At 41.1% G+C, this 27,274-nt stretch overlaps 1 protein-coding gene across 2 annotated transcripts; it reads left to right on the top strand.

The window, feature by feature from the left end:
• Positions 1 to 110: 110 nt before the first annotated feature.
• Positions 111 to 26,729, top strand: LOC308310349 (protein FAM222A-like). Of its 2 annotated transcripts, none has more exons than XM_080756675.1 (3): positions 111 to 381; positions 9,982 to 10,153; positions 23,114 to 26,729. In XM_080756675.1, exons 2-3 carry the CDS (start codon positions 10,024 to 10,026, stop codon positions 24,514 to 24,516), a joined length of 1,533 nt encoding a protein of 510 aa, XP_080612801.1. In that variant the 5' UTR covers positions 111 to 381; positions 9,982 to 10,023; the 3' UTR covers positions 24,517 to 26,729. The 2 variants fall into 2 exon arrangements, with proteins under 2 accessions (XP_080612801.1, XP_080612800.1); XM_080756674.1 differs by having other exon boundaries at positions 9,979 to 10,153.
• Positions 26,730 to 27,274: the final 545 nt, after the last annotated feature.

Below are 27,274 nucleotides of genomic sequence, written 5' to 3'. Positions count from 1 at the left end.
GGAATATGCAAGTATACTCTTGATTGATTGGCCTGAAGCCGGTTTCAACAGCGCAGAGAACGCAGCAGTTCCACTCCGACATCACACTCGCTATACCCTACCGAGTACCGTCCGTGGTCGGCTGCCGAGAAGAGATGGAGGGACGTCAAATATAATTGTGAACATTTGCCTATTTTTCTTTTTTTATATTCACGTCGACAAAGTACACTTGATGGAATTGACCTCATCAATGGATAGTTCCACAGAGCTTTCCATCAAGCATCGGGATATCATCGTTGGCGAGGTTGCTTTTGCAGAGGAAATACGCCTTCCGATCAGGAGAACAACCAATCAACCGTGGCGAACCAAAGATAAACAAGCCTTATGATAAGATAAAACTCTGTAAGAAATTGCTTATGTTCTACTTTTTGCTACTTAGTTGCATTTCACGTTTCATTGTCAAGTCTGTCTGTGTTGCAAAAAGAAGGGGTAAGTGTATTATAGAAATGTATCGTTTGGTTTGCTCTGCATGGAGATAGCAGGTGAATTACCATTGAATTTCATTATAATTATATGTGCTCGAATAATGATAGCCCAATGAAGGTGCATCTGCATCATGCCAATAGATGACAGATTGATTTGGGGGAATCCCATGTTTACAAAGATCATGTAGCCTACTACAGTTTTGTGCGTTAATGTCTGTCAGAGCAGAGCAGCCCAGTACGCACTAATGGGTCGTAGGAGCGTCTCGCCCTTAGCCCACATTTGTTTTGTCCTGTTGTAGTAATGCGCTCTTGTGGGTTCGCATAAACGCAATCCAGGGAATAGACATTTGGACCAGCCTGCAGAAGCGACTAGAACAAATTTGCAATTGGGTTGCACTAAAACGTCTGCCCTGAAAATAGTTGGGCATATGATTATTCACTATATGGTAGATTTTGTTCGATTTAGAGGGAAGGGACCCCCACATAATCATTCCACGTTAGCAACATTGTTGAATAGTTGTTTGCTGTTGAACCCTTTGCCCGGTTTTGAATCGGATTCGGACCTAATGCAAAAGATTCAAAAGGGTGACGTCTGACATAGTCCATTTGTCTGTATAGTAGGCTAGTGAGACGTGAATGGTTTTGTGACCGAGGTGCAGCTTGCAATAAAAGGAGGGCTTGTGTGTCAGAATCTCAGTGGTTACAGGAAACGCTTTGAAGTATATTATTGGCTCTTCAAAGCTGCCTCCGAAGGCTTAGCTTCCAATTCTATTGTCTAAGCCGGAGGTGGGATCATCGCACCTCATTGCACCGATGGCAGCCGAGGTTGAAGGTTGGCTGCAGCAGAGGGCCATATAGATTATAGGCCAGGTGTGAAATTCTATCCTGCATGCTTTCCTGTCTCTGTCAGATCATTTATTAGACAGAATGACGGGATGTCACAGCTTCCCACCAGAGGTTGACCATAAAGGAGAAAAGGGCTGCAATACATTAAGCACCTCCACAGGCCCATTTGCCATTAGGCTACCTGACCCAAACTATAAACAACACAGGGAACGAGGGGGCATAAACATATAAATAACGGTATTCCCCTCTTACATAGTATTATGGGGTTGCATAAAATATCGAATGAATCGTACGTTTGCTGAATGTAGCCTGATTAATCTAAATTCAAACATACCGGTATGTGTCCAATCCAGAGTTGTAATAGCAGACAGAGAATGACACACCTGCCATGCCAGTTATGGTAGACGTCCTGCTTGTATTTGACAAAACATTAATTACTCAGTGGGGGGCATTTACTCAGTAAAACAAATCTAGTTTTCTCTACCCTTTTTATTAGTTATTACAACAATTGATATATTCAAGCTGTTTGTGCGATATGTGCTTTGTGGATCTGAGCCATGTCTCAAAGACTAATGCAGTCTTGTTTGAGACTGGTTGATAAGGTGTAATTACAAAATGTCATGTATGCCTATAGGTATCCACTACCCAGGGTTTCCCCACTGGCACTGATCTCCATCAGCTCTTTATCTCCATTTCCATGTAGACGTGGTTTGTCATCTGGCTGCCTTCTCCCATCAAACCTGAGTTATTAGTGATGCTAGCCTGTGATATAGCCTCTGCAGGCTCACTCAATTCAAAGTGATATTTCGTTATGCTACCTGCCATGACTATTATGTATTTTAAACTTAGCCACTAGGAAGTTCATGTTTAATGCAACTAGAGCCGGCCTAGATGTACCCCCAAAACCTGTAGCTAGTACTGTGAGTTTTGTGCCATTCAATGCAAAAGTGATTGTGCCATGCAATGCAGAAGTGATCTCTGAAAGAGATAGAGCCACAATAACTCTCCTCCAAGGGATAATGTCAGGACTTTGTTGCTAAGCAGTTCCTCCTGTGCGCCCATAGTAAGCACAGTTTTATCTACTAAGGCATGTCGTGTGTAATTACAGGCAGCCTGCCATCTTTTGAAATCTGCCTAATTGGTCTTTTCATTTTAATAGGATGAGGGGGCAGAGGGACAGGGGGTTAAGGGTGGGGGGTTAAGGACTACACCATAGAGGTCAATTGGAGAGGGGTACAGACAGTCTTATTTAAGCTCAATTCATACTTTGGCGTGCGACACCGTCATGCTATGGATGGAGCATAAATGTGCCATTATAGGCCGTAGGTCTAGGCTATATATGTCATCTATGTTATGGTGCTCTGTCTTGTCTACCTCTCATGAATGATACAGATACACACTGTCTGATTGCATTTAATGCAATATCTGCAATCTGCTCTTAATGTCGCAGTCACAGGAGGTTATTTTTATTAGGAGCAAAGCCCTTTCTCAGAGAATACATTGGTCTTTCCATAATACTTCATAGAGAGCTTAGTTATTTTAGTGTGGAAAATAAGTTTGCTTCATGTAAGAGCTCTGCAGGGAGCATTTCCCCAATCATTCCTCTTGAGTTCTCTGTTTTATTAAAATTTGTAATGACTTGAAGGAATCATTGACCCTTAACAGCATAATGAACGGCCCTGCTTGTACAGAGGAGAGGGCTTGGCGAGTGGGGGTGTGTATAAAGACAGGGTTGGTTAATAGTGAGAATCGTTCACATAGCTATAGCAAGCTATGTTCGCTTTTATGGAATACGTTATAGTAGTAGTATAGTTTAGCCTAAGAGCAATTAAAAACATTGTACTATAGGTCTGGTGAAGTTAGTATAGTGGCTAATAGTTCTTCTGTTTATTGTCACATCACAGGTTTGCAGCTCCCATCATTTGCCGTTTCAAAGGGAAGAAGTAGAGAGATACAAAGAAAGAAAACATGTCGTTCAAATATTCCTGATATTGATAAAGTGAAATATACAAGCAAGATAGATTTCAGACCTTAGATACATTTATGAGATATACCAGTCAAATTTATGTTGTTTTCGATAACTACCTCAAACCTAGATTATATCAAATTGCTTCCCAGAAAGGATCTGTCTGTCTGTTAACTGTTTATAAAAGGTATCTATTCTATATTGATTGATTGGCTGACTTGCCCGTAGTCTATTTGCACTGGCAGCAGTCAGTGAGGCCTAAACTAAATCTAATGAATGTAGCAAGCGACACTCAATATACATACGTACAGCTTCTCTATCAGCTCATGAACCCAAAGGTTAGTCAGGGTGCCCTAGTTCGCACACGTATGATAATGATCAGATAATAAGACCATGTTTACCTCTTAATACCGACTGAGTGTCAGACATCAACCCATGCAGAGCAGGCAGTGTTGATCTTACCTTGTTAGTTGTCACTGTCTGAGTGCAAGGGCACATTTGAGTGAGTACAAGTCGCCGTACTCCTGACCAACTCCTCCTACTCCTTGATTGTGCCTGGCTGGTCCAAGTTAATGGCTCCACATTCTTCTGCAGGGTTTAAAGTGAAGCATAAACACTTTAGAGAGTAATGCAACTTGTTGAACGACTGTATACACGTGTATGCATTATTGAAAGAAAAAAATCCTTATTTTAAAATGTCTTCCATTTAGAATTAATTAATAGTTTATTGCATAACAAAAACTTGCTTTCTGGAAATGGGAAGTAGTTATTGCATTGCAGTTTAATACTAAAGCAAATACTAGAAAGCCAAATATAGATTTTTAACTTAATAATGAGAGCAAATAGAGGCAGTTCCAGTAGATTAGGGAGCAAAAGAAAGGGACAGCCACAAATTGAATTCTACTACTGACAACAGCGACAGTATTTTCAACACACAGCACAATATTCCTTTCAATGAAAAACTCAGAGTGCTCATTATCATGGTCAGTGGTTAGTACTGGAAGGACAAAGACAGCCTAGTGGCAGGTTCCAGACTGAAAAAATAAAAAATAAAAATAACACAATGACAGTGCATTGTTAGTTATGCATTCCTGAATCTTGTGCACTAATTATTTCTGCTCTAGTCTACGGGATGTGTGATGTGTAAACATTTTTGATACTCTACTCAAAATACCTGTTTTACTGAAAGTAGCACAACAGCTTCTCAGTGATACTGCATATCCAAACTTTCGATAAAAATGAATGACCAAAGGAGACGTGATGTGTGGTATATCAAACGCAGAAGCATGGATTTGACCCTCATCCCCCTGCAAATCGAACCTTGAATGTTACGTCTCTGGGAGTTTACACTTTAGAGGCAGTCATTGTATTTATTTGATGTATTTTGGGCATTTGCATGAATTGTATAGAAAGCCCTGCTTAACACTGTTGTAATACCTTTTACAGGAGCTAATCTCAATGGAAATGAGTCTCATTGTTATCAGTGGCAGGCCTTGAGCGTGGTTATTGTGTAGGGCAGAGAGGCTCTAGGATGTTTGGATGTTCTGCATTTCAACCTTTGTGCCTTTGTATTTTCTGAGAGGGAGAACATAAGAGAGAAATCTGGGTCTCTCTTATATGGTGCTCTGATACCAATTATGCAAACTAATAGAGAATTTAACCAGGCTGGCTCTTATCATCCTAATCCGAGAGTAATAGAATCTATAAAAAATGTATGAGAGGGTGGGGGTAGCTGGTGTGGGCGAGTGTGTTGAGATGAACGCAACATCTCCAGCATCACTGCCTGCTTTCTAGGTCTGTCTGTCAGACTCACTTGTCTCCTGTATTACTCAATAGTTCACTTTAAATAATAACACAAAATGCAATTGTACGCAGTTACGTTATTGTAATTATAGTTGCCCCATTTTAGCCCCACAAAGTGAATTAAATGCTTTGTGTTTTTACTATTGCTCAATATGCATGTATTTATTTCCTTAACTCACAGCAAAATGCACCTCTGGAATTAGAATCATCTTTAACTGTGATGATCACAGGTTTTGTTTTGTCTCTAGCATTATAACAGATTAACGAAGGTGTTCCTGTAGCGTTCCTTTGTGCTTCAATTTTCATACAGACCACATCGTTGGCATGCTTGCACATGTAAGTCATCAAAAATGTGACTTTGGTTATTATCAGCGAGAAGGCCTAAACTTTTAAAGGAAAATGCTATATAGAATAATGGGGGAACTGGGGCTTTGTTTTTTCCCCGAGTGGCACAGGGGTATGTTTCCTGTCCACCCCTGTGGAGACTGGGATTTGAATCCTTCACAGTGCCATCTTGGCCGGACACTCCAGTGAACACAATTGGGTGTTCGTGGGTGGGAAGCAGTTGGGGAAGTCATTTTCTGTTACTAGCGTATCCTATAGGTTGGTGGGGGTGATGTTTAGCAGGGAGTGGAACTAAGAAGTATAGCGTGTTCCTCTGCATGCATTATACCCTCCCTTTGAAAGTCCTCATTGTCACTTTAACTAGAAGTGGCTGGTGACTCCATGCATATAATATATCGGAACAGACACGTGTCTACTGTCTACCCCTTCCCAAGAGTCAAGAGTGAAGACCAAACAGTAGGGGCAGGGCATACATGGGCAAATATAGTTTTGCTCCAGGACCCAAACAAAATGTAAGTGCCAAATAATTTCAAACACTGTCTCCTGGGCTACTCCAGCTCATAGCCATGAGGCTGTTTAGTGGTAGAAGAAAGATTGTTGAAGGTCAGGCCCATGAGTAATTTGGAGCTTTTAGGAGGGTGTCATGCTTTAGCTTTACACATTTTTATGCCCCACTTTGATATGTTTACCACTATCTAAATATGTCTCTGCTGCATTTTGGGAGGAAGAAAGAGTGCTGCACTAGGCACTAGCCGGGTATTAGTGCATATGGCCAACTATTTTCCTCAGAAACGTGATTCAATTTCAGCCTAGATTGTCAGCCAAGGAAAGGGGACAAGACATTTTAAAGTGAATAGAAATTAAATCTTAACCCTAGAACACTAAACATGGTTAATGTTCACCCGGACAATTATATTTTTGTAAAGCTCAGTAACATCCCTGTTTTTTTCTACAGGCAGGTTGGGTGAATTTCATCATAATGTGTCATTTACGTCATATTGTCTCTTTATTGTTACAGTACATCAAGTTGCCATGTATGGCTGTACTTCAATATATTTTACATTGGGTAAAATATACCTGTGTTTAGTGATGAAAAGTTATGTTTAGTGTTCTAGGGTTAAAAAAATATTTATTTTTTCTTTTACCTGAAGCCATTTATTTTGTATTTCAAAGAGATATATGGTTGTTTATGTCTTATCAAAAGCTGTGTCAATGGTATTCTCTGAAGGTCCTTAGGGGTAGCCATCTGCTTTCTGTTAGTCTTTAAGAGGAAGGATCAGTTTCCAGCCTATTTGAACGATCACAACCATCATCTAGTCTCTTCATCACTTCCCTTGTTGCTCCTGCACTGACCTTGTTATATCTCCTCATGCCTAGTCCTGTCCTGAGCCCAAGGATGACAATGGGTTATAAAAATGAGACATTTTACGTTTCATGCCATTTTCCCAGAGACCCCAGAGTCTATCACTGATGGAAAGAGCCAATTTGTCTGCCAGAGCGTCATTATCAGAAAACCTTGGGAGACAAAAGATGGACTGCAGAGTGCAGGGTCCTTATCTCTCTGGCAGACCCTCAGTGAACCACATCATGTTTGATAACGCTGCTTATCAGCCACTCTGATGTCACCCCAAACTGGCAAGGATTGAATGTCCTTGCAGCTTAAACTTTGTCCTATTTTCCTATTATCCATGACTGTGGAAACCTTGCAGATGTTAGCTTATAGGAAATGGAAATTAAAGCTTTATAACGGTCACAGAAAAGTGCTGAACAAATGGAGATTGTATCCCATCAGGAGCAAATGAAGATTTGCTGCTGTTTGAAATGTGGAAGGCTTTTTGGGCAGTGCAACAAAATGAGATACAATGCAACATGGCTTAACAGTTGGCACATTTGTGTGTTAGTAGCCTTATTTAAATTTTAATTGAGCTATGCTTCTGACTGACTGCCAGAGAATATTATCTTCTTACCATTGCAGAAAAATGTCTGTAGTTACTTCTGTAGTTACTTATCACAAGCTGAATTGAGATATCAGTTTGCCAATTACAGTGGAAGAGACATAATATAATAAAGTACCATACATCAAGGAATATAAGGCATGGAGCTTGCTTTTGTTGTGCAACACATTTCCTGGAGGGCACCATCCAGCACTCCACAAAATGTGTTGCACAACAAATATGGCATCACAGAGATCTTAGATGATACTGTCATTCTACTCTCTCACATTACTTTGATCGCAGGTCCCTTTGTCATTAGTCAGGAAAGGCAATTGTAAGCCCAAAGCCAAATTTGTACTTTGTTGCATGTCTCGTTCACAGAAAATCACTGATTTTCAAGCTATTTTCAAGCAAGCAACTAGTCACACTGTCATGTGACTAGTAGCCTATGAATTAGGCATATGTTTTCACAAAACATCTTTAGATGACAGGGGATTGAAAATAAACTTTTCTACCAGTTTTTTTCTGGTTTCAGTGAAATCTTTTTCGCCCTTTCATTCTTTCAAAACCTGTGGTGCCTATCCGATTTTTTAAAAAAAAAGAAAAAAAAGGGAGGGGGGTTTCTCCCTAAGACGTGTACAGACGTCCTGCAGGACACCCCCATGGTATACTTCATTAGTCCCAACCTTGTTTTATTTTCATATAGGAACAAATTGGAGGGTAATGGAAGGTATTTTGAGACTCGTCTAATTTCTTTGCCAGTAAAATACTGAATGCTTTTCCCCAGAGATACCTTTCCACTTTCCTCTGTTCTCTTTGCTTTTTCTGCTCATACCTCTTTTTGACAAATTGTGTGGTAATGGAAGGGTCGTTGTGAAATTGGTTTGCTTTTCAAAAGTCTGACTATACCAAGGCTTTTAGGTTGCCATATGTGTGTGATCAGATGAGAAAAGCTGAGCAGTTTGAAGTGAGCTTGTCACTGAGGGGCAGAAGGCGTGGAAGCGTAAAGCCTGATATATATTTGGTTGCGTGCTGGTGTTGTGAACTGAAAATATCCGATCTACAAGCTCACCAAGTGTTGCCGTGAGCTTGTAGATCGGCTATTTTCGGTGGCCAAAACCCACATGCAACTAAGTGTAACTCTACTCAGCCTTAAGAAAAAGGGAAGCGAGAATAAATAAAAAAAACACTGTTCCTTTATTCTTTTGACATGGAGGTAATCATGTTTCTGCAGCTAGTCACTGAGCACTCTATCCTGTGGTTGACTCACTTAAGCTGCCCTCTGGTCCTTGAGGGAGAAAAGAAAACAGTAGAAACAGACAAAAACGAATATGAGAGATGCAATGGCAGTCTGGCAGCTGTGTGCTGCAGGCTCCTATTAGCTTACTTCAACAGAATGAAAGTAGTTTGTTTCAATGCAAGTGTATGAATTGCTCCCCCTAAGAGATCATCTTTTGATAGCATGGGTATGGCTTTGGCTGTAATATTTTTGCATAGTTTGCAGTTAGCAGCTGTCTATCTACAAGGGGCATCAATCAGGTGCAGTATGCCTGGTTTGAGATGGCCCTACTGTAGGTAGTTCTTTACATTTGCCATGCTAGCACATAGAATTGCTGACTCTATCAGATGATCAAAGGGGGTGTTGTAGATGCACTTATCTATGACAGGTTCAGATAATACGCAGCTCTCTATTTAGAATGATAGTCTCTCTCAGCACTGCTGAGAAGAGCCCGCAGCTCTGTCAGACATAGCCACTCATTACCTCTGACAATACTTAACTCTGCAAATAGCACAACCCGTTTTAGAGAACCTGCCACTTTTGGCTTTCACTGCTGATCAATACAGCCATCAATTCATACAGCAATTTAAGAAGCCCAGCGCTCCAGGCTAGGGAGAGATTGAAGGGCACAGCCTTACTGTAGGCTACAGAAGGCCTTGTAAATGATCTGTGTTACAGAAACTGACAGAACAAGGTTGAAAACGGGAAATTGCCATCATAACAACTAAGCATATGGAGGAAATAGAAACTATTAAATGATAATTACTTTGTAGCAGCTCACAGGGGGGGGGGGGGGGGGGGGGGGGGGGAAGGGCTCCTTACTTTTAATAAGATAAGCAAGTGGGTGCTTAGTTTTATGTAAGCGGTTTAAAATCTACTTAAGACCTTGTATGATGAATAGTGAAACTGAAAATATATGATCTACAAGCTCACAATGCTTTCTTTGTGTGGTTAAGTAAAAGAGAGATCTTTTCAAGAGAATATAATTTAATCATTTTAATGCATCTGTGCATTAAATTAGTTTGTGGTTGAGTTGCAATATCACATCCGCCTCGTAAAAGTCCCACAAAATAATCTTAGTCTAAAAATATTTCAAATTTGCATTTCTGCTAAACAGCAAGGCAGATAGGGTTCAACTAATTTGGGTTCCAGTAGGACTTTATGTGACTGCAAAGGCGAAATGGAAGTGGGGGAGGGGGGGCATGCACTGTATTTCCTATACGTATTCTCAGCACTTCCCATGTACAGACTGTAAGGTGGAAGCGTTTGAAAATTGTGTGAGCCAACAACTCTGTCTCGAGAGACTAGACGGAAAGTAACAGTTTCTTTCCTTTTACCCAGCAGGTTCCCTAAAGCTGTCAGCAGCTAGAGCCTCAGTGAGCCACTATGCTGGCATGCATCCAGAGACAACAGAACCTGGCATCCCAGCATCTGGTCTGCACTCCCAAAATCCTGGATGTCCCATCTCTACCACTGTCGCTACCTGTACAAACACCACAGCCCTGTGCTCACAAAGGTGAGGCCATATCAGATGATTTTTATAACCTAGACAAGACAGTGTCTGTCAGCACTGTGCAGTGACATTTATAGCTGTTGCTAGAATTGCTACTATTTAGGATCTACAGCATATATTTTATGTGATGAATAGCAAACAGCGATGTGTTATGAGCTTTTAAAATTCTCGTTACTTGCGCAAGCAGAGCGCGCAAGTACTGTAATCGGCTGCGTATGTCGGTGTTGTCCACCGTATGTTGGTGTTGTCCACCGGCCAATAGGGGACCACCATTCTTGATGACGTAACTAAGGTATGTTTGGTGATCGGCTGGGTATGTATGTATTAGAGATCAGCGGATGAGCTTTTTTGTCACCCGAATCCGAGTGTGCATATTTATAATCCGCCCGTTATCCGACCGCATTAATTAATTAATCCAATTTATATATCCGCAACCACCCGAAATCTGCTGCAGGGATAGCCAATCTACAAGCTCACAACGCGTCGCTGGCTCGCTGCGACACGTTGTGAGCTTGTAGATCGGCTATTTATAAGTTGTGTCACTCACCACTGCCGACAGTTCACCAAAGTTACGGTTGTATATTCCCATTTCCATGGCAACAAGGCTGCCGTCCGTTCAGTCATTCACGTTCGCAACAAACGTCTTTTCATGTGGCATATATCCAGCCCTCGCTCCCATGCAGTCCCATGGCACCGAGTCCCACGCCAAACTTATATTCTTCCCGTCTGTTTCAGTTAGTTGTAAGTTTATTTCATACTCCTTCCTTAGCCAATATAGGCATCTAATTTGTGCCTGATGGAAAATATTAAAAGTTATAAAACCTATAGATGGATGCCATTAATTTATTTCCAGCATTATTTCACCCGCGGTTTATCCGATATTAATTAATAATATATTCCATTGACCATAAACCGACCCTAAACTGCGGTTAACCGTGGCATCCGCGGCTAAATCCGCCATCTATGTAAAGCGCCTTGGATAAAGGCGCTATATAAATGCACCATTTACCATCCGCTGGTCTCTAGTATGTATGTATGTATGTCAGCCTTTGTCAGGGCAAGAATGGTGGTCCCTTATTGGCTGTTGATAGCTCGACCTGGATTATGACTGTTGTAGAAAACCCTGTGGTGGCCTTTTTCTAAGTCTATATTTGCGTGAGCTTGATAATTTGCTAGTTGTCTTAGCATCTTTAATTTTATTAGGATTGCATTGATCAAATATGGATGGAGCATATAATGCTGTAAATTTGACCGTGGTCTGTATGGGTTATTTTAATGATGGTGATTGCACTAGAGACACAAGGTATAGATGCCACCTAACATCATGACCTATTCAGTAGACACCCTTTCCCCCCTGAGTACTTATTAGCAACCTACACACACAGTGTGGTTGTTACCTCCTTCGCCAGGCTGAAGGCAGAGAGGGAGATTATGTTTTCACTGTGTCTGTTTGTCATGGGATAATCCCAGTTTCTTGTCCAAAAAGTACCGGTACCTCTTTGCAACAGCAGGATAAAATATGATACAGAAAACGTCAGTGAAGACAATATTACAGCTTATATCTTAACTGTTGCCAGCTAGACAGTTGGATGGATGATTCAGGTTGACAAGTGTTGAATTTGTTGCCAATCAAGAGTACAGTCATACAAATGATCGATTGTTTCCAAGATTTGTATAAAATTGTCAAGTACACAGGGCTTGCGCTAAGGGTACTTTCTTGCTTTCATTACCATAAATCTATGAATTGGTATACAGTATATACCACAACATAGCTTTTGTAATAGTTCATATTTATCAGCCAAATTTCATCCCTTACATACGTATAGTTTACATGGCAATTGCAAACATTTCTTGGGTTGTACTGCAGTGGGAGAATTGCTTTACCAATGTCCTTTTACATTGGGCTATGGTGATATGGTATGCATATCCTGAACAACCTGATCACCCATGATGTGCTAGCATACTAATATGAGCTTTCTGTGCCAACGTTGATAATGTTGCCTGGGGCACCGATGGCCTAGTGGTTAAGGCGCATATAGGCTCTCTTTCAGCCTGATGGCGAGTCACAAGTCCTGACGGCCTTTAATGCGTGTCGCATCAGTTTACTTTTGTGAGGACAGAGATATAGAGATAGGTTACATACAACTCTGTTCTAAAGGACTAGGGCACTTCAGTGCCACACTATAAAAATGGATTCAGGCCTAGTCAGTGCACTTTGGCTATACCCAGGCTGTAATTCCTTCTTGGAGAACAATGCCAAGCCACTTTGACATACATATAAAAAGACAAAAAATATTGAGAGTTATGTTTAGGAACATTTGATATCAACCTCTATAAACACCCTGTCCTCCCTGAAAAAAATACAATTTCTTTCAATTGCACTGAAATACAAAACCACATGTGCACATATGGAGTCATATTGGACCATGTTCATGAATCATTCTTATGTAATGTGATATTTCATATCAAACCAGTGGTTCTCATTGTGATATTCTAAATATTATTAAAGTATTAATTTTGAGTTAGCCAGGCCCATTAGCCATTTTGAGTTGAGCTTCATCATGTACTTTTCCTTGGGTATGCAACTTGATACATCTTAACAGTATGACATATTTTGTGGACCTGAATGGTAAGAGTAGATTAAAGATCATAATACCTAGGCTAGAGTAACACTTTTTAGCATAACGTCATCTATGATCTTCTTGGCATTTTATGGTTAATAGTGACAGGAAGATAAATAACCAACATCTTGCCTTGGCTTATATCCTCAGCTGTGCTCAAATTTCAGAGGTTGACTTTCCTACATCCATTACCCCCATCTCTTCATTTCTACCCTGGGGGGAAATGCCTTTTTGTCTCTTCTTTTATTAAATATTAATTGGGAATCAGTGGAGCACTTGTCTACTAAACGCTAGAACAGAGGGGCCTAGTTTGCCTTAGGCAGAACCAGGAGCGCTTTTCTCATCCTGTTTACCTGCAGGGCCCATTCTCCCCTGAGCTTCCTATGCAGCCACTGTGTGTTAAAAGTTAAACAGCACCCATTTGCCTCCAGCATCACCCTGACAATTCAAACATTGCCAGATGGGAGAAAAAGTACTACCAATCTACTAACTAACTCGCAGCACTTCACAACTCACATGTTGTGAGCTTGACGATCTGCTATTTTCACAGAATGTTCGCCTATATGACATGCCCACAATAGGGAGGGACGCTAGGGGTCAAGTGCTGAGGAAGAAATAATAGGATTCCAGTATTTTCATTGTGCAAAGTTCTGCATACGTAACCCTAACACTACTACTGTATATCTCTGTGCTTGAGTGTGGTGACTGGGAATGGTTTCTTCCCACGCTACTGGCCTGTGCTTCCTGCAGGCTTTCTTTTGAGACAAGCACTTTCCCCGAACTGAGTAAAGGTCCACATAAACAAACGAGGAGTGACAAAGGTGTAAAGACGTATCTGCCTGAATCTCCTCTTAACACACATATCTTAATGCTCAATCCTGAGGCTACTCAGCTCTGCGAACCCAACACCCCCTCCATGAAAAGATTGCTGAGATGGAGAGAGGGAAGGATAGAAAAAGGGGCGAATGAGTGTGAGTGTGAGTGTGAGTGTGAGTGTGTGTGTGTGTGTGTGTGTGTGTACACGTACTTGAATGTGTTCACGGAAGGGCCGGAGTGAATGAAGTGCTTAGTGGGAGTGAGTGTTCTGGTGTTATAGTACATCCTGTATGTCTTTTCTCTGTTCCAACATCTCTCTATCTCTCTAATGGCTACACTGGATTGCCAGGTCGAGCAGTTACCCCACTGAACTGAAAAGGACTCTCATGGATGTTTAGCAAGTAGCCTAGCACTCGAGGTCGCTCTCTCGCTCTCCCACAACCCTTCTCTTTCTCTCCGTCTCTTTCTGCCCCCCACCCTCCCCGGTCTCTTTTATGTTCCCCACAGAGGCTCCAGTTGGCAGGCCCCGGCTAACCCAGGGCATTAATATTAACGCCTCTTTATGTGGATACATTAATATGAAGAAAAACACTAGTAGTGCATCTTAATGGCAATACTAACTCTGTTAGGGCACAGGCCTCTACAGGGTGAGGAGCCGCACTGCACAAAATGTTTGACTATGGAGACCAAATGCTTGGAACATTGTCTGGGTCAGGATTTCACATAGGGATGAAATTAAACTGCTGAACGTCATTGGCTGATATTGCAAGAAATTATACAAATTAAATGAAAAACATTCCACTTGCACTGGTAGTCTGAATTGAAGTCAATACATCTCCTTGTTCTGACTGCTCAGTATATGGTCTCTAACAACAGAACGAAGGTAGGGTCAATTAGTTACATTGTTCTAATGAGTGGGGTTATCGAGAACTAATGTGTTCATAGAAACCGTTGTCATGGGAACAGAGACTTTGCTTTTCACGTATTGAGTGCCATCTTGTGAAGTTGAGCCACACAAAACAATAAAACATTAGGAATATTCTTGTGGTAAATAACAAAATAAGAGTATATCACTGGTGTGAACAGTACCAGTAACACTACCAAGATCTCAGTAGCATTCTGTGCTTTGGTCATGGCTACTGTTTTGACAGCGACGGAAGCACGTTGTCCGACTACTTACCCTAAAGCTACCTCCACATTGCACCGACGGTCGGCTGTCGGCCAGTTTGGAAGCGTCGCGAGGTTGTCGACAGCAGACTCCTGACGAGAAGCTCCCATCGCGGGCTGCTTTCTGCAATTTGCATGGGGGAAAATAATGTTTCGTTGGCAGACTAGTTTTGTGCAGATAAAAAAATGCTGCAATCTGGCAGTTTTAAGTAGTCTTTGACTAGTCTGAACAAGTTTGTTTGGTCTGAAGTCACCTTAATACACTAACTGAACTGCTCAAGCCACTGAGCATGTGGAAAAGACAGTGACTGGCTGGCTGACTGAGATTTTGTTATTATATAGTAGGATTGGAAAATAAAGACAGGAATTAACATCCAATTAGAAAATAATCAGCATGAACATAAACAGATTTGGATTAAACAATTAACACTTAAAAACAAATACACACAACATGCAACATAAAGGCTAAAAAGTATAGGTTTAGTTCACCTTCAATACCAACAGACTTAACTTTTCACTCAACATTTAAATGAAGTGCCTGGTAATGTTTGTTTAAGGTGCTGTAAACAAACATTAAAAGTACATAGACTTGGCTGCCATATGACGTAATTTTGAAAGCCATACGTTGGAGTAGCTCTGGTCCACATAGCCCTAATGCTTAATTCTGCCTTGCATTAAGGCTATGGGACTGATGGCTTCTAGCTCTCTCATGAAACGCAGACCAGCCTCTCCTCTGTAGTGAAAATCTAAAGAACATTTTACCTACTCACTCACCAATACAAAGATGGGTTGCGTCATTAGAAAGCCTACTTTCCTTAATGGACGCACTCTGAGCCCCCTACCACCTTTTGGCCAGAAAGGGATATTTCTTTTCATCTGACGGAAAAATCTTGTCTATGAGGTGGAGGTCTTGTCTACCAGTTTAGCATTTTATACGTGTGGTGGGGGGCGTGACGGTGTCAGTCAATAATAATGTGTGAACACAAATCAAAAATCGTGTGCCTACTTACCCTACAAGATCTCCCTCCAAACATGTGTGATCAGATCAATGGCTCTTAGCTAGTGTAGTGTACACCAAGTAGTGGGTGTAGTGGCAAGCTCAAACAAACTTTGCCACTCGGCTGGGAACATGCATGTATATAGAAACCGTTTTTGACGCGTTCAAATTATAATGTCCAGGCACTGACTGCTGTAGGGTGAGGTTCCCATTTATTCAACACATTAGGTATTACAGCAGTTTTCTTTATGCAAAATAAAATGAGACGGTAAAAACCGTGTGATCTCTAGCCTGTGCTCATACCTTCCAAACCATCAACCTGGCTTGTTGCACCTGTGTTCCCTATGTCATTGTGTGTCACTCATTGTGACACACACCCCCCATGGTGAACCCGCCCACGGGTTAAAGGCACACACAGGCAGAATGGCTCTTTCAGTGGGCGCTATTACTTTTCAACGGTTTGTCGTACAGACTTGATTCGATTTAAATTCCTTGTCGTCCATGATTGGAGTCAATTAGCCCTGCCTGCTTCTGATTGGTCAATAGTTTCTATAACTTGCCATAATTTTTCAATGGTTTGTCGTACAAACTTGTGAGCCGAGTCTCTTGATTTGATTGAAATTCCTTATCAATGATTGGAGTCACTTAGCACCTCTCCCTCTTCTGATTGGTCGATATGTCATAATTTCTATCATTTGCCATCACATTTGAACAGTTTGTTGTAGCTACTTGTGGGTCACCTCATTGGACTCGGTTTAAAGTCCTTGTCCTTTATTGGAGTTACATTAACATGCCTCCTATTCTGATTGATCAATATTTCACATCTATATCTTTTGCCATAACCTTTGAACAGTTTTTTGTACAGAGACATGAGTCACCTCACTGGTCTCAGTTGAAATTGAAAATCCTTCTCCTTCATTAGAGTTACTTAGCTCTGCTTCCAGTTCTGATTGGTTGATATTTGCCCGTAACATGCACAGACACGCGAGCGCCCGGTCATCACTGCTTGCAGCTTTAATTTAAGTTTGACAATGTTTTTGGATGGATATTGCAAAAATAGTGGTCATTGTGCTTGTCTCCTCATGCTGGTCTTTTGGGTGTGTAAGGAATTTGAGGCAGGAGAGAAGTCATGGTGTGGAAATGCAATGAGCCAGTCCAACTCCTGTTTTTAGCCCATGGCTCAGGGGCTTGTTTTGCCCATAAATCAGTGATTAACTCAAACCGCTCCAAAACAATGAGGTCTCCACTCCAATCTGTGGGGAATTGCTTTAAGTGTGACCATGGGAAAAAAGATTAGCCAGCTTACCGTGACAGAAAGCGCTGTGTGGGATTGCATGGGGGTGGATTCAGGGGTTATGAAAGACCATAGATCTATGGATGGTATGATGAATGCTAGATGCTGTACTCCATCCCTCCAGTGTGTTACGGCCATTCATTATTCTCTCTCTCTCTCTCTATATAATATACTCTCTCTCTCTCTCTCTCTCTCTCTCTCTCTCTCTCTCTCTCTCTCTCTATATATATATATATATATATATATATATATATATCCCATTTTGACCTGAGATCAGATTCTAAAAATGTCTTCTACATCCTGACAGTTTTCAGAAAAGGCTACGTTTCCATGTCAGTCATTCTTCGATTTTTCAAAAATAGCGCACGCTATGAGCTTGTAGATCTGCTATTTCTTTATATATATATATATATATATATCATTTATTTTATTATTTTTCATGCAGATATTCTGCATCTGTACTCTGAGAACTGTTCATATGCACTGCTTGTGTAATTGGGGATTGGCCCCCACTCCCAAACTTCTTTCTCCAAGGACATTCTTCCCTGCATGGACAGAAGAAGTCAGTATTGGGTGTTTTGTGTGAAAGCCTGCCAGTTTTACTCAGCATGGTGCCACAACAGTTATTAAGCAGCAGGTTTCTTGCTCAGGGCCGGAGGGCCCCTCCCAACCAAGAAACATTCAAGGCCAAATAGCTGAAATCTTAAATGTATTAATCTAAGTACCTAGAGGCATGCATGCATCAGTGTCATTACGCTGATACTTCAGAGAGAATATACATACTGTGCAGTACATGCCTTCGTATCAGAAGAACATAGTTGAGTGTTCATTTAAAGCTGCAATCCTCAACTTTCATGTCTTACCTGGAGGGTAGGACATGAAAGGAGTCATGGACGGGCACAAATGGCCGTGTTCGCGGGTGGGAAATCAGGCGAGGAGGACTGCATTAGCAACTCCTAGGGGTTGGTGACATGACGGAGCAGAGCTGAGAGGAATAGCATTCCTCAGCGTGCATTACGTCCTCACGGTGAAAGAAGTTGCTGATGATGGCATGAGTATTGGAGGAGACACATGGGTTGTTTAGACCCAGCCAATAGGGGGGGGGGGAGACTACTAAATGAAAGAATGAGGCTTGGGTTAAGGACTAAAATTGGGATACATTTTAAAAGAAATGAACCCTGCATGTACATGGCACATGTTAATCTGGGTGAGAAAAGGCCATGGGTATTGCAATGAAATGAAATGTGTAAGTGCAAAATGATGCCCTCAGCCAAGGTTGACTGCTAAACAAGTGATTCTATATAATATATAGAATCTACAATATTATTGTAAATTCAGTAATGGATTTGACTGTGGAGAGGACTTCAAGTATGAGACTGTGGTCTGTCCTACAGGTGATTAACTGCTTAAGATCAGAATACTAATTACCTCCTCTGTCTTACCCAACAATACAAACCTGGTGTGTGTGTGTGTGTGTGTGTGTGTGTGTGTGTGTGTGTGTGTGTGTGTGTGTGTGTGTGTGTGTGTGTGTGTGTGTGTGTGTGTGTGTGCGTGCGTGCGTGCGTGCGTGCGTGCGTGCGCGTGCGTGCGTGCGTGCGTGTGTATGTATGTGCGTGTAGACTGCACATTTAAAAGGTGCATTCATTTTCTTTTCTTTTCTGTAATTCCTACACCTGACTTTATAGAGAACGTTGTCATCAATATTCCAAACAAAGCAGTTGTATTGCAGCAACAGTTATCTTCATTTACTGTATTTGTTATTTGTATCTTTGCTTATTAAGGTCCATACATCTTAGCACTGGAAGTAAAGGCCAGGGGCTCCTTCTAGACATCATATTCTCCTCACTTTTGTATTATCATTCATCATTTAATTTAATTGGCGAGCTGTGCTATGCACCCTTATGTTATGAGTTATTTGAAGTTAGACTTCAGCCAAGAATTTGCCATTTCCACAGTACATTTCTTCCTGGCTTACAGAGCTGACAACTTGCCTTAAATTAAATGTAATAACTAATAATATTGTACAGTGGCTGCTGCACCTTAATTGTTTCTCTATTTATGTGTGGTAAAGTGTCATATGAACTGGTGACAGAAATTGCGGAAATTGCGGAAATTGGAAATTGCGGAAATTGAAAATTGCGGGAATTGGAAATTGCGGAAATTGCGGAAATTGAAAATTGCGGAAATTGAAAATTGCGGAATTTTAAAAAATCCTCAAAAATGATGTGGAACGGCGTGTTATAGCATGCCGTGTCGTGTTTTAAATCCTCAACAATGATGAAGACTATAGCGATGACCTCTGAGACCATGGACCAATGAACCATGTAAATACAACAAATTGAGCAGGGCACTGCAGGGAGTTGCACCCCTTTGCCTTAGTTTTTGTGTTGTCATTTACAGGTCCTTTCGTTGACTTTCAGAAAATACAATAATTAAATGTATCTATTTGTTTTGACAGAGTGATCCTATATACCGGTACTGTAGGATATAATGGCGACGATCTTTATATTTATTCATCATGACATTGAGAAGAGATTAGGCTTTTCTAATCAAATCGAAAAGTATTCCAGTGTGTTGATAAATGATAAATATGTGATTGTTAAATGGGGAAAGTGTAACCAATTAGATTTCTGTACCGCTACATTAAGCTAGCCACAGTGGGTGGTACAGCTGAGATGTGTCTCCATGGCACTGACACTGTAATCTCTGGATTTAAGGAGTGAGACACCCTTTGAAGATGAGTTAGTATTCAAACTGTTTGAAGTGTTTATGGAACATCAAGCCAATCTCACAGCTCAGGGCTAAACACTAAAACTCTAGTGAATGACGGGTGGCACGAATGACAGGATTAGTTTTTAGAGTATTTATTTCTCTGTGGTAATTGGGTGAGATGATCCATGGCAGATTATGTATGATTGTGTGTGCTGGTGGTTAGTATTGAAGCAGAAATCTTAATTTTACTCCATTTAGAAGTAGAGGTGGGTGATGTCACCTTCTCTTATTAAGACTAGGGGGTCTTGTAAACCAAATATCTCACATGTATGTATGGATGTATGTTATAGATGGATAGATGGATCGTATCATGGATAGATGGACGGATGGATGGATGGTATCATGGGTATGTAGAGTATGTCCCATCAAGTAGACAAATCAAGTCTTGCTAGTTGCTACTACATGCATGATGCCACAAAACAGAAGCACTCTGGCCATGAAAGCCTTAATTTCCCAAATAAAAGTGAAATTTAAGAAGAGGCTAATGAGTTGGGATGTAGTTGAAAATCTAGGCAATTTACCAAGTTACTGTGGTTGTGCTGTGCAGCATGGAAATACATTATAATAATCAATTGTACCTGACCTGTACCATTGAATCCACCATCTGTAAATTGTGTATACAGATAGCTAAATGGCGTAGACCACACTTTATCTAAAATAATTCACTGGTTTCTTCCTGTTCCTCCTTCCCACCACTATCTCCATTGGCAGATTAGGTGTGAGACTGTACAGTCATTTGCGTTGGTATATTAGGGTTGTGTAGACATCTGTTCTACACAACACCAGATGCCCTTGTTTTCTGTGGCAGTGCTATATTGTGATACATAAATAAGCAGTGTTTTGCTGTGCTGTATTTCTCGGAGGAATTCACTCATGCTGCTGGCACCATGCTGCGGTTCTTCATTCTCCACTGGGAGACGGCTGGATGGCTTGAACACTCCACCTCACCTCTTTCTTCCATTTTAAACACCCAATTTATTTCCTTCATGAGATGGATCTTGTAGATTGAATCATTTTCACAGTTGGAGGCTCGTTGTGGGCCTGAAATGAAATGAACCCCCAAATCAATTTCAAACAGGAACAACAATTGAGCTCTCCCCCTGCATCGCTGAAGTACCTCTTCAAATGGATTTTGTTATTAAAAACGAAATGTTGTGTTTTTCCCACACCACATTTTCCTTTTATTGCAGATTACTGCTTTGTTCTCTTCATTGCCATGATTTCCGCTGACTATGGTGTAATCTAGGTTAATTTCGGCACTTTTGCTTTTCATGTCAGGAATTCCATAAAAGTGTCGTTCTGAAGGGTGGTGGTAATTTCTGCCAGGTGATTTATTGCTTTTAAATGGAGCGCCTTTTCCGCCTCTCCTTTGTCGCTGTGAGTTAAGCAGCCATGAAATTGCCTGAATAATGGTGTTTAAATCCAATCTAGGTTTGTCCCCTCAGCTTTCCCGTACACCATTCAATAGCAGTTCTCCTGCTGGTCTGTTGCAACTTCTTCCTCAGCTAAAGCTCCAGGCTTTTACATTAGTGTCAATTCAGGTTCATAGAAGGATTAACCACTTAAGCTGTATTTCATACTTAGTCGTACGACGAAGTGATAATAGCAGATCCACAAGCTTACAATGCAACGCATCAAACACGGTATGAGCTTGTACATCTGCTGTTTTAGCTGTGTATATAAATTATATCTTTTTTTAATCTTCACATATGAGTCGACATTCCCAGAATCGGGACGCCATGTTGACCATTATCAGGGGTTATAGGAAGAGCCGATTTTCTGTTGTGAAATCAGTTGAGAATGAGTTCCGCTTTGTGTTCTATCGCATCCAAAGATATTTAATATTTAATAATTAAGTGTCAAAACTCAGATTTGATGTTTGAACACAAAGTATTTGCACTTGATGAATACTTGGTATGTAGAAAGCTTGGTATAAGCCAGTGTTTCTCAACCTTTTTTGGGCCAGTGCCGCCTATCTAATATCCACGTCCCTTACCCAGTTACCCACGCCCAATTAAAATGTAAGCTTTATTTTGTATTGTGTTCTTTACGGTATGTAAATTAGAAAACATCTTATCAAGTTCCAAATATCAGATCTTACATGGGGGTGCTGTACCGCCCCGTTGAGAAACACTAGTATAAACAAACAACATATACATTTATTTTTATTTTGTTACAAATAGTTTCTTTCTTTGTGTAAATTGGGTGTACATTGCGTTTTAAATACTTTAAATTATGTCTATCATGCAGATTTCAGTTATTGAGAAGTGAATGTAACTAATATATGTGTGGATAACCTTATTGGAACTACAGCGTTTTGGTACTCTATAATAGTGCATGTCAGATGCAAGAAATGATCAGTCAAAACTATTAGCCTGCTTCAGCCAAGCTCATAATGGCTTCAGTCATGATTTAACGAATTGCAATGTTTTTCCACATATTCCATTGAGATACAAAGTTAATTACCACTTTTAGACAACATTTGCTATTGTTTCTCACGTTTAGCAGCATCAAGTTCCACTTATGCCTAATGTATACACAGTTGTACGACGTAAGTTGTAAGTATAATTCAGGCGTTAGGCTGCCCTATGATGAGTGGCTTGATATCTCCAAATGAATCCCACTTGAGCCAATGGTAAAATTAGCTCCTCCCTTGTTGCCTCTGCTACCCTCTCTGATTTCCCTGGGTAATCAGATTCTGGGTTGAAATGAGTCTGAATTAATTTCATAAAGTACTGATCAAACAGTGCCAGAGGTATCCCCCTCCTCCAAATTAGTTTAAAAGAGATTCAGATGTCTCCTATTCCTCTCTTAAAAGGATTTAGGGGAGGGAGGGAGGGAGGTAAAAATAGAAAAAGTTCCATAACAATGATAAAGGTTTTATTGTAGTATTTATTGAGGGGCGCTAGGTTTAATGTTTGTCTTGTCTAGACAAACATAAAAAAATGACAATGGACAGAGTTTAATGTTTGTTTCGTCTCCAACACAAACATTAAATGCCATTAACAATGAACACTAACTGTCACTGAGCAAATCGGCATATGCATGTCAGAGGAAAACCTCTGCCGATAAGGGACCACGATTCTTATAAACTGCTATTTTGTGATGTTAAATTGATGTCATATTATATCATATGTGATGTTGGTAAAGCACCCCTCTATTGAATTCTTTTGTGACAAATTAATGTCAGAAATCAGAATTTTGGTTAGGCTCACTATCTCCTCTATATTAAATTATAATGACCTTTGTCAACTTATCAGCCCAGCAATAATGATCTCCCTCTGCTTGTGTTTCAGCTGAGCCAGAATCCATGACTTCTCGGTACCCATCTCCTGCCGAATTGGATGCCTTCGCCCAGAAGACAGCCAGCAGCCCTCTATCCATCAAAATCTTTCCATCCAATATCCGGGTACCCCAGCACAAACATCTTAACAGGACAGTGAATGGCTTAGACACCACAGGCACACATTACAGCCCCTATTTACAATCCTACTCAGGAGGTTTGTTGGCCGTTATCAATGCTTCTGTGATGGTTAAGGGTGTGGTGAAAAATTGTGAAGGGAAGAGGACTAAACATTCCCCAGCCCAGACTGCAGCTGCACCATATAACAATCCTTTGAACAACAGCTACACAGTTACCAGACATGAGCATAAGGCCTATCATATAGGCTCCTGTAAGCGCTGTGATGTCCCTAATGAGACACTTTCCTCCAATGCTATCATGACCTCGGGAGATCAGAGCTTGGCTCCCCAATCTGAGCTAGCAGAGGTACATAGCCTAATGAGACAGATGAACCGAGTACCACACAGCCAGGCCATGCAGCCAGTTAGAGAGTCACAAGCCAGCCCCTCACTCCAAGCGGTAGCAGCTGTGGCCTGCTCAGACCCTGGCTATGTTTTGGGAGTGCCACACCAGAGCAGCCTGGCGTTCTCAGGTGCAGTGCTACCTACCCAGAGTGCCGATATGGCCAAAGCTCGGTACCTAGATGAAAGAGACTACAGACTGTGGCAGCAGAAGCCACAACATCAAATTCAGCAGCAACGACAGCAACAACAACACTATCAACAGGGGACACTGAGGATGTACAACAATGCTCAAAGGCGCAGTGGCACGGAGGCTACAGTTTGCCGCTCTCCTGAAACCTGCCTCCCTTTGGCCCTCTCCACACAGCTATCATACAGGCCACACACCCTCAGTGCAGACACCAACGGGGCTGGGCAGGAGCGAGGCAGCTCCTCCCCTCTGAACTGTGCTGCTATGCATGGGGAGTTCTCCGTTGGACAGTACTTTGCTCCTCCATGGAACAGTGTGTTGGCAACCCCTGTCAGTGACTGTTACACTTCTCAGGAGCTCAGTCACTCAATGGGAAGGCCTAGAGATGTAGTAGGGCTTTCCCACCCACAGCCTCATCCAAATCACCACCACCACCACCCACATCAGCAGCCCCAGCTCCACCCGCCTACTCATCCTCTGGCTTACAGCACAGACCAAAGCCTCTGTTGTGGGATGCCCAGCACAAGCCTGTGCCATGCCTCAGTGCTTAGCAGCAGCTTGCAGTCTCTGGAGTGCCTGATCAGTGAGATCCACCCTCCTTGCATCAAAGAGCGCATGCTGGGCCGCGGGTACGAAGTCATGGGGATACCTCCACTAATGGAGCACCACCAGCAAAACCACATTCAACTTCCTGTCTACAGATAAGACCTGGTACTGCAGCACAGAAAAAGATAAATATTTCGCATACTTTATGGGCAGAAGAGTATCAATTTTGGAAGACCATCCTAGAATAAGACATCCTTTTTTATTTGTGCATGTATTTGTAGAAGCTGGTTCTACAGTATGTTACAAACCTGAAAAGGTAAATGCTAATCATGACTCAAGGGACAGGTTTATTTCAAGATTTTATTCTTGTTTGTATATTTTGGATGACCTTTCATATACTGTATGCCTGCTTGCATTTCCTAATCCCAGTGCTGTGCACCAAATCAGTATGAAACTTTTTTTGTTTTGCTGTTTTCGGTCTTTAGAAACTCTATGGCTATAGATTATTTGCAGGCAATGCCTCTGTAGTTCTTCATAGGGTGCCATAATAAACATTCATTTATGGGATGAAATGGACAGAACTCCAGGCTTCAATATCTAATAAAGTATACTGCGATCAGCTGGGTATGTATGTATGTATGTACGTACAGTATGTATGTCGGTGTCCTCTCTTGCCCAATTAGGGACCAGCATCATTTGGTTACGTCATCAAGAATGGTGCTCTCTTATTGGCTGTTGATGGTGACACAATATATCATAATTTATCAAGCGGTGATGCCAGTGGTGTGCGCACCTCTTGGCATTCTCTGCTTGCACACAAGTATGTAGCCCATACATGGTCTACTTGTGTGAAAGGCGTGAGTTGGCGTCTCGACAGAGTGCAGTTTGGCATATATATTCCTCATCTTTTAAACAATAATCAGTGATGGTCAATTGTGCATTTCAATGAAATTGAAACTTAACTTAAATATGGGAATTTTGTCTCGTAATTGTTAAAAAAAAAGATAATATGAAAAATGTGAATATGTTTTGACATACCGGTACGTCTTTTTATGCAGCTACCTTTAGAGGACATTTAATTTTATTAGTAATTTAACTTAATTTTGTTTTGCTTCATTGTTGCATGTTGTTTATGTTTTGTTGGCTTCTCTGATTCCTGGCATACCAGTCAAACTGCAGTCTAGTTCCTTAAATTAGCCATTGCAGAAGGTGCTGCTGACCTTTGTAATATTTTACTTGTTTTAAGTTATTTGTGTGACATGTGAGGCTGAGCATCCAGGATTGTCATGTTTGATCAGTTAGGTAGTTATGGTCAAATTTAAGCCATTTATAATTTAAAACGACGGAGTGGTGCACAGCACAGGATATTATTTGTAACACATCCATACTCAAATCAATGCCGTGGCATTGAGTTCATGCAGGATCTGCCATTTCATTTGATTACCGGTATCTTTTTGTTTTTGTTGAAGGTAAAAGCATGGCCAATAGGTATATTGTCTTATTTTCCTTTCATCAGATGTATTTCACTGGATCGTTGTGACCAAAACTGTCTCACAACACCTTGACACACTGGAGTGCCACACTGGAGAGCTCAGGCCTTCCCAATCATTGACAATACCTTCTTTGTAGGGCTATATACGTGACAGGCTGACAGCTAATCTGTACAATCGTCATATGACCACTTCGCTAGGGCTGGGCGATATGAACTTCAAATCAATGTCACAATTAGTTCAAACTCGATTACAATTAATTAATGACAAATAGCAGGGCTCACAACACATCCTATTGTGATGCATTGAGAGCTTGTGGATCTGCTATTTGCGCTAATAACACAGGGTGGTTAATCAGACTAGTCGATTTAGTCGATTATACTGTAACAAATATATTAGAATGTTTTCATGTTGATATATTAAGAAATAAAATAAAATATATTTAAAAAACCTGTTTCTTGATTATTTGATTAGCCTACATGAGCACTATTAAGTCCATTTATAGTTCTAAATGCTGGTTTCTATAAATTCCCGGTTAATTGCCCAGCCCTACGCAGCCTCGCTCAATGAAAATACATTATTTTCAGCCGGAAATGTGATGTCATTGTGTCAAATTACTGATTTTCAGTTGAAGTCCAGTTATTTTCGTCGAGTGACATGGAGTATAGAAAGTATAAAATTAGACTTGATGGCTTGAACTGTATGACTGAGTAGATCTTTGTCTCTGCACTAGTTCAATAATGCTGACTATTTATCAGCCTATTGAGCTCTGTTAAATGGCAGACTGTCTCCATGATTACAAAGTGCAATTATTATACATGTGAGCCCTCTCCATAGAGTATGTTGTTAAAATTATTACATTTGCAATGTATGACCCTAGTCCCTTACCCACTTGCCTATTCTTAATTAAGATTGTCAAATAAATACATTTTTCTAAGCTCTGTACATGTCATGTTATGGTTATTACATTATACACAACATTACATTTCAGTCAGAACAGGAATACATTTTTGAGCAATTTTGTATAATGGTAGGGCATGGGGGTCAGATCAACATATGGAATTAATTCTGTACTGGCCATATATGGAGCGTGTCTTGAGTGTACAGGGTTTGATGAGGTCAGATCAACATATGTAATGTCAGAACAGGTCAGCTCCAGATATGGATAAGGGTGGCAGCGGGGGCAGTGTCTTGAGTGTACAGGGTTTGATGAGGGTCCCTCATCAAACCCTGTACACTTCAGACAGGGCACAGGTAGGGCCCGGCCTGTTGAGAACTTTTCGCCGGCTGCCGGACGCAGCTGCACTATTAAAATAACTTTGGGGCAGTCACGTCTAGAGTTTAAATGGACTCTCAGTCAAATGGGAGACACCGAAGAGGAAGGATGGATGGGGAAGGATCAACATATGGAATGCTAGAACAGGTCA

This window comes from Protomyctophum bolini, assembly GCF_963924005.1.
Source record: "Protomyctophum bolini genome assembly, chromosome: 22".
Taxonomy (NCBI): domain Eukaryota; kingdom Metazoa; phylum Chordata; class Actinopteri; order Myctophiformes; family Myctophidae; genus Protomyctophum; species Protomyctophum bolini.
Note: the sequence above shows the minus strand (reverse complement) of the source record. Positions and strands in the feature narration are given on the sequence as shown.

Excerpts from the sequence above, each read along its gene's own strand:
- LOC308310349 (XM_080756675.1), top strand. The coding sequence starts at position 10,024 with ATGCTGGCATGCATCCAGAGACAACAGAACCTGGCATCCCAGCATCTG. Across the intron at positions 10,154-23,113 it reads ACAGCCCTGTGCTCACAAAG|CTGAGCCAGAATCCATGACT; the intron begins GTGAGGCCATAT and ends CTTGTGTTTCAG.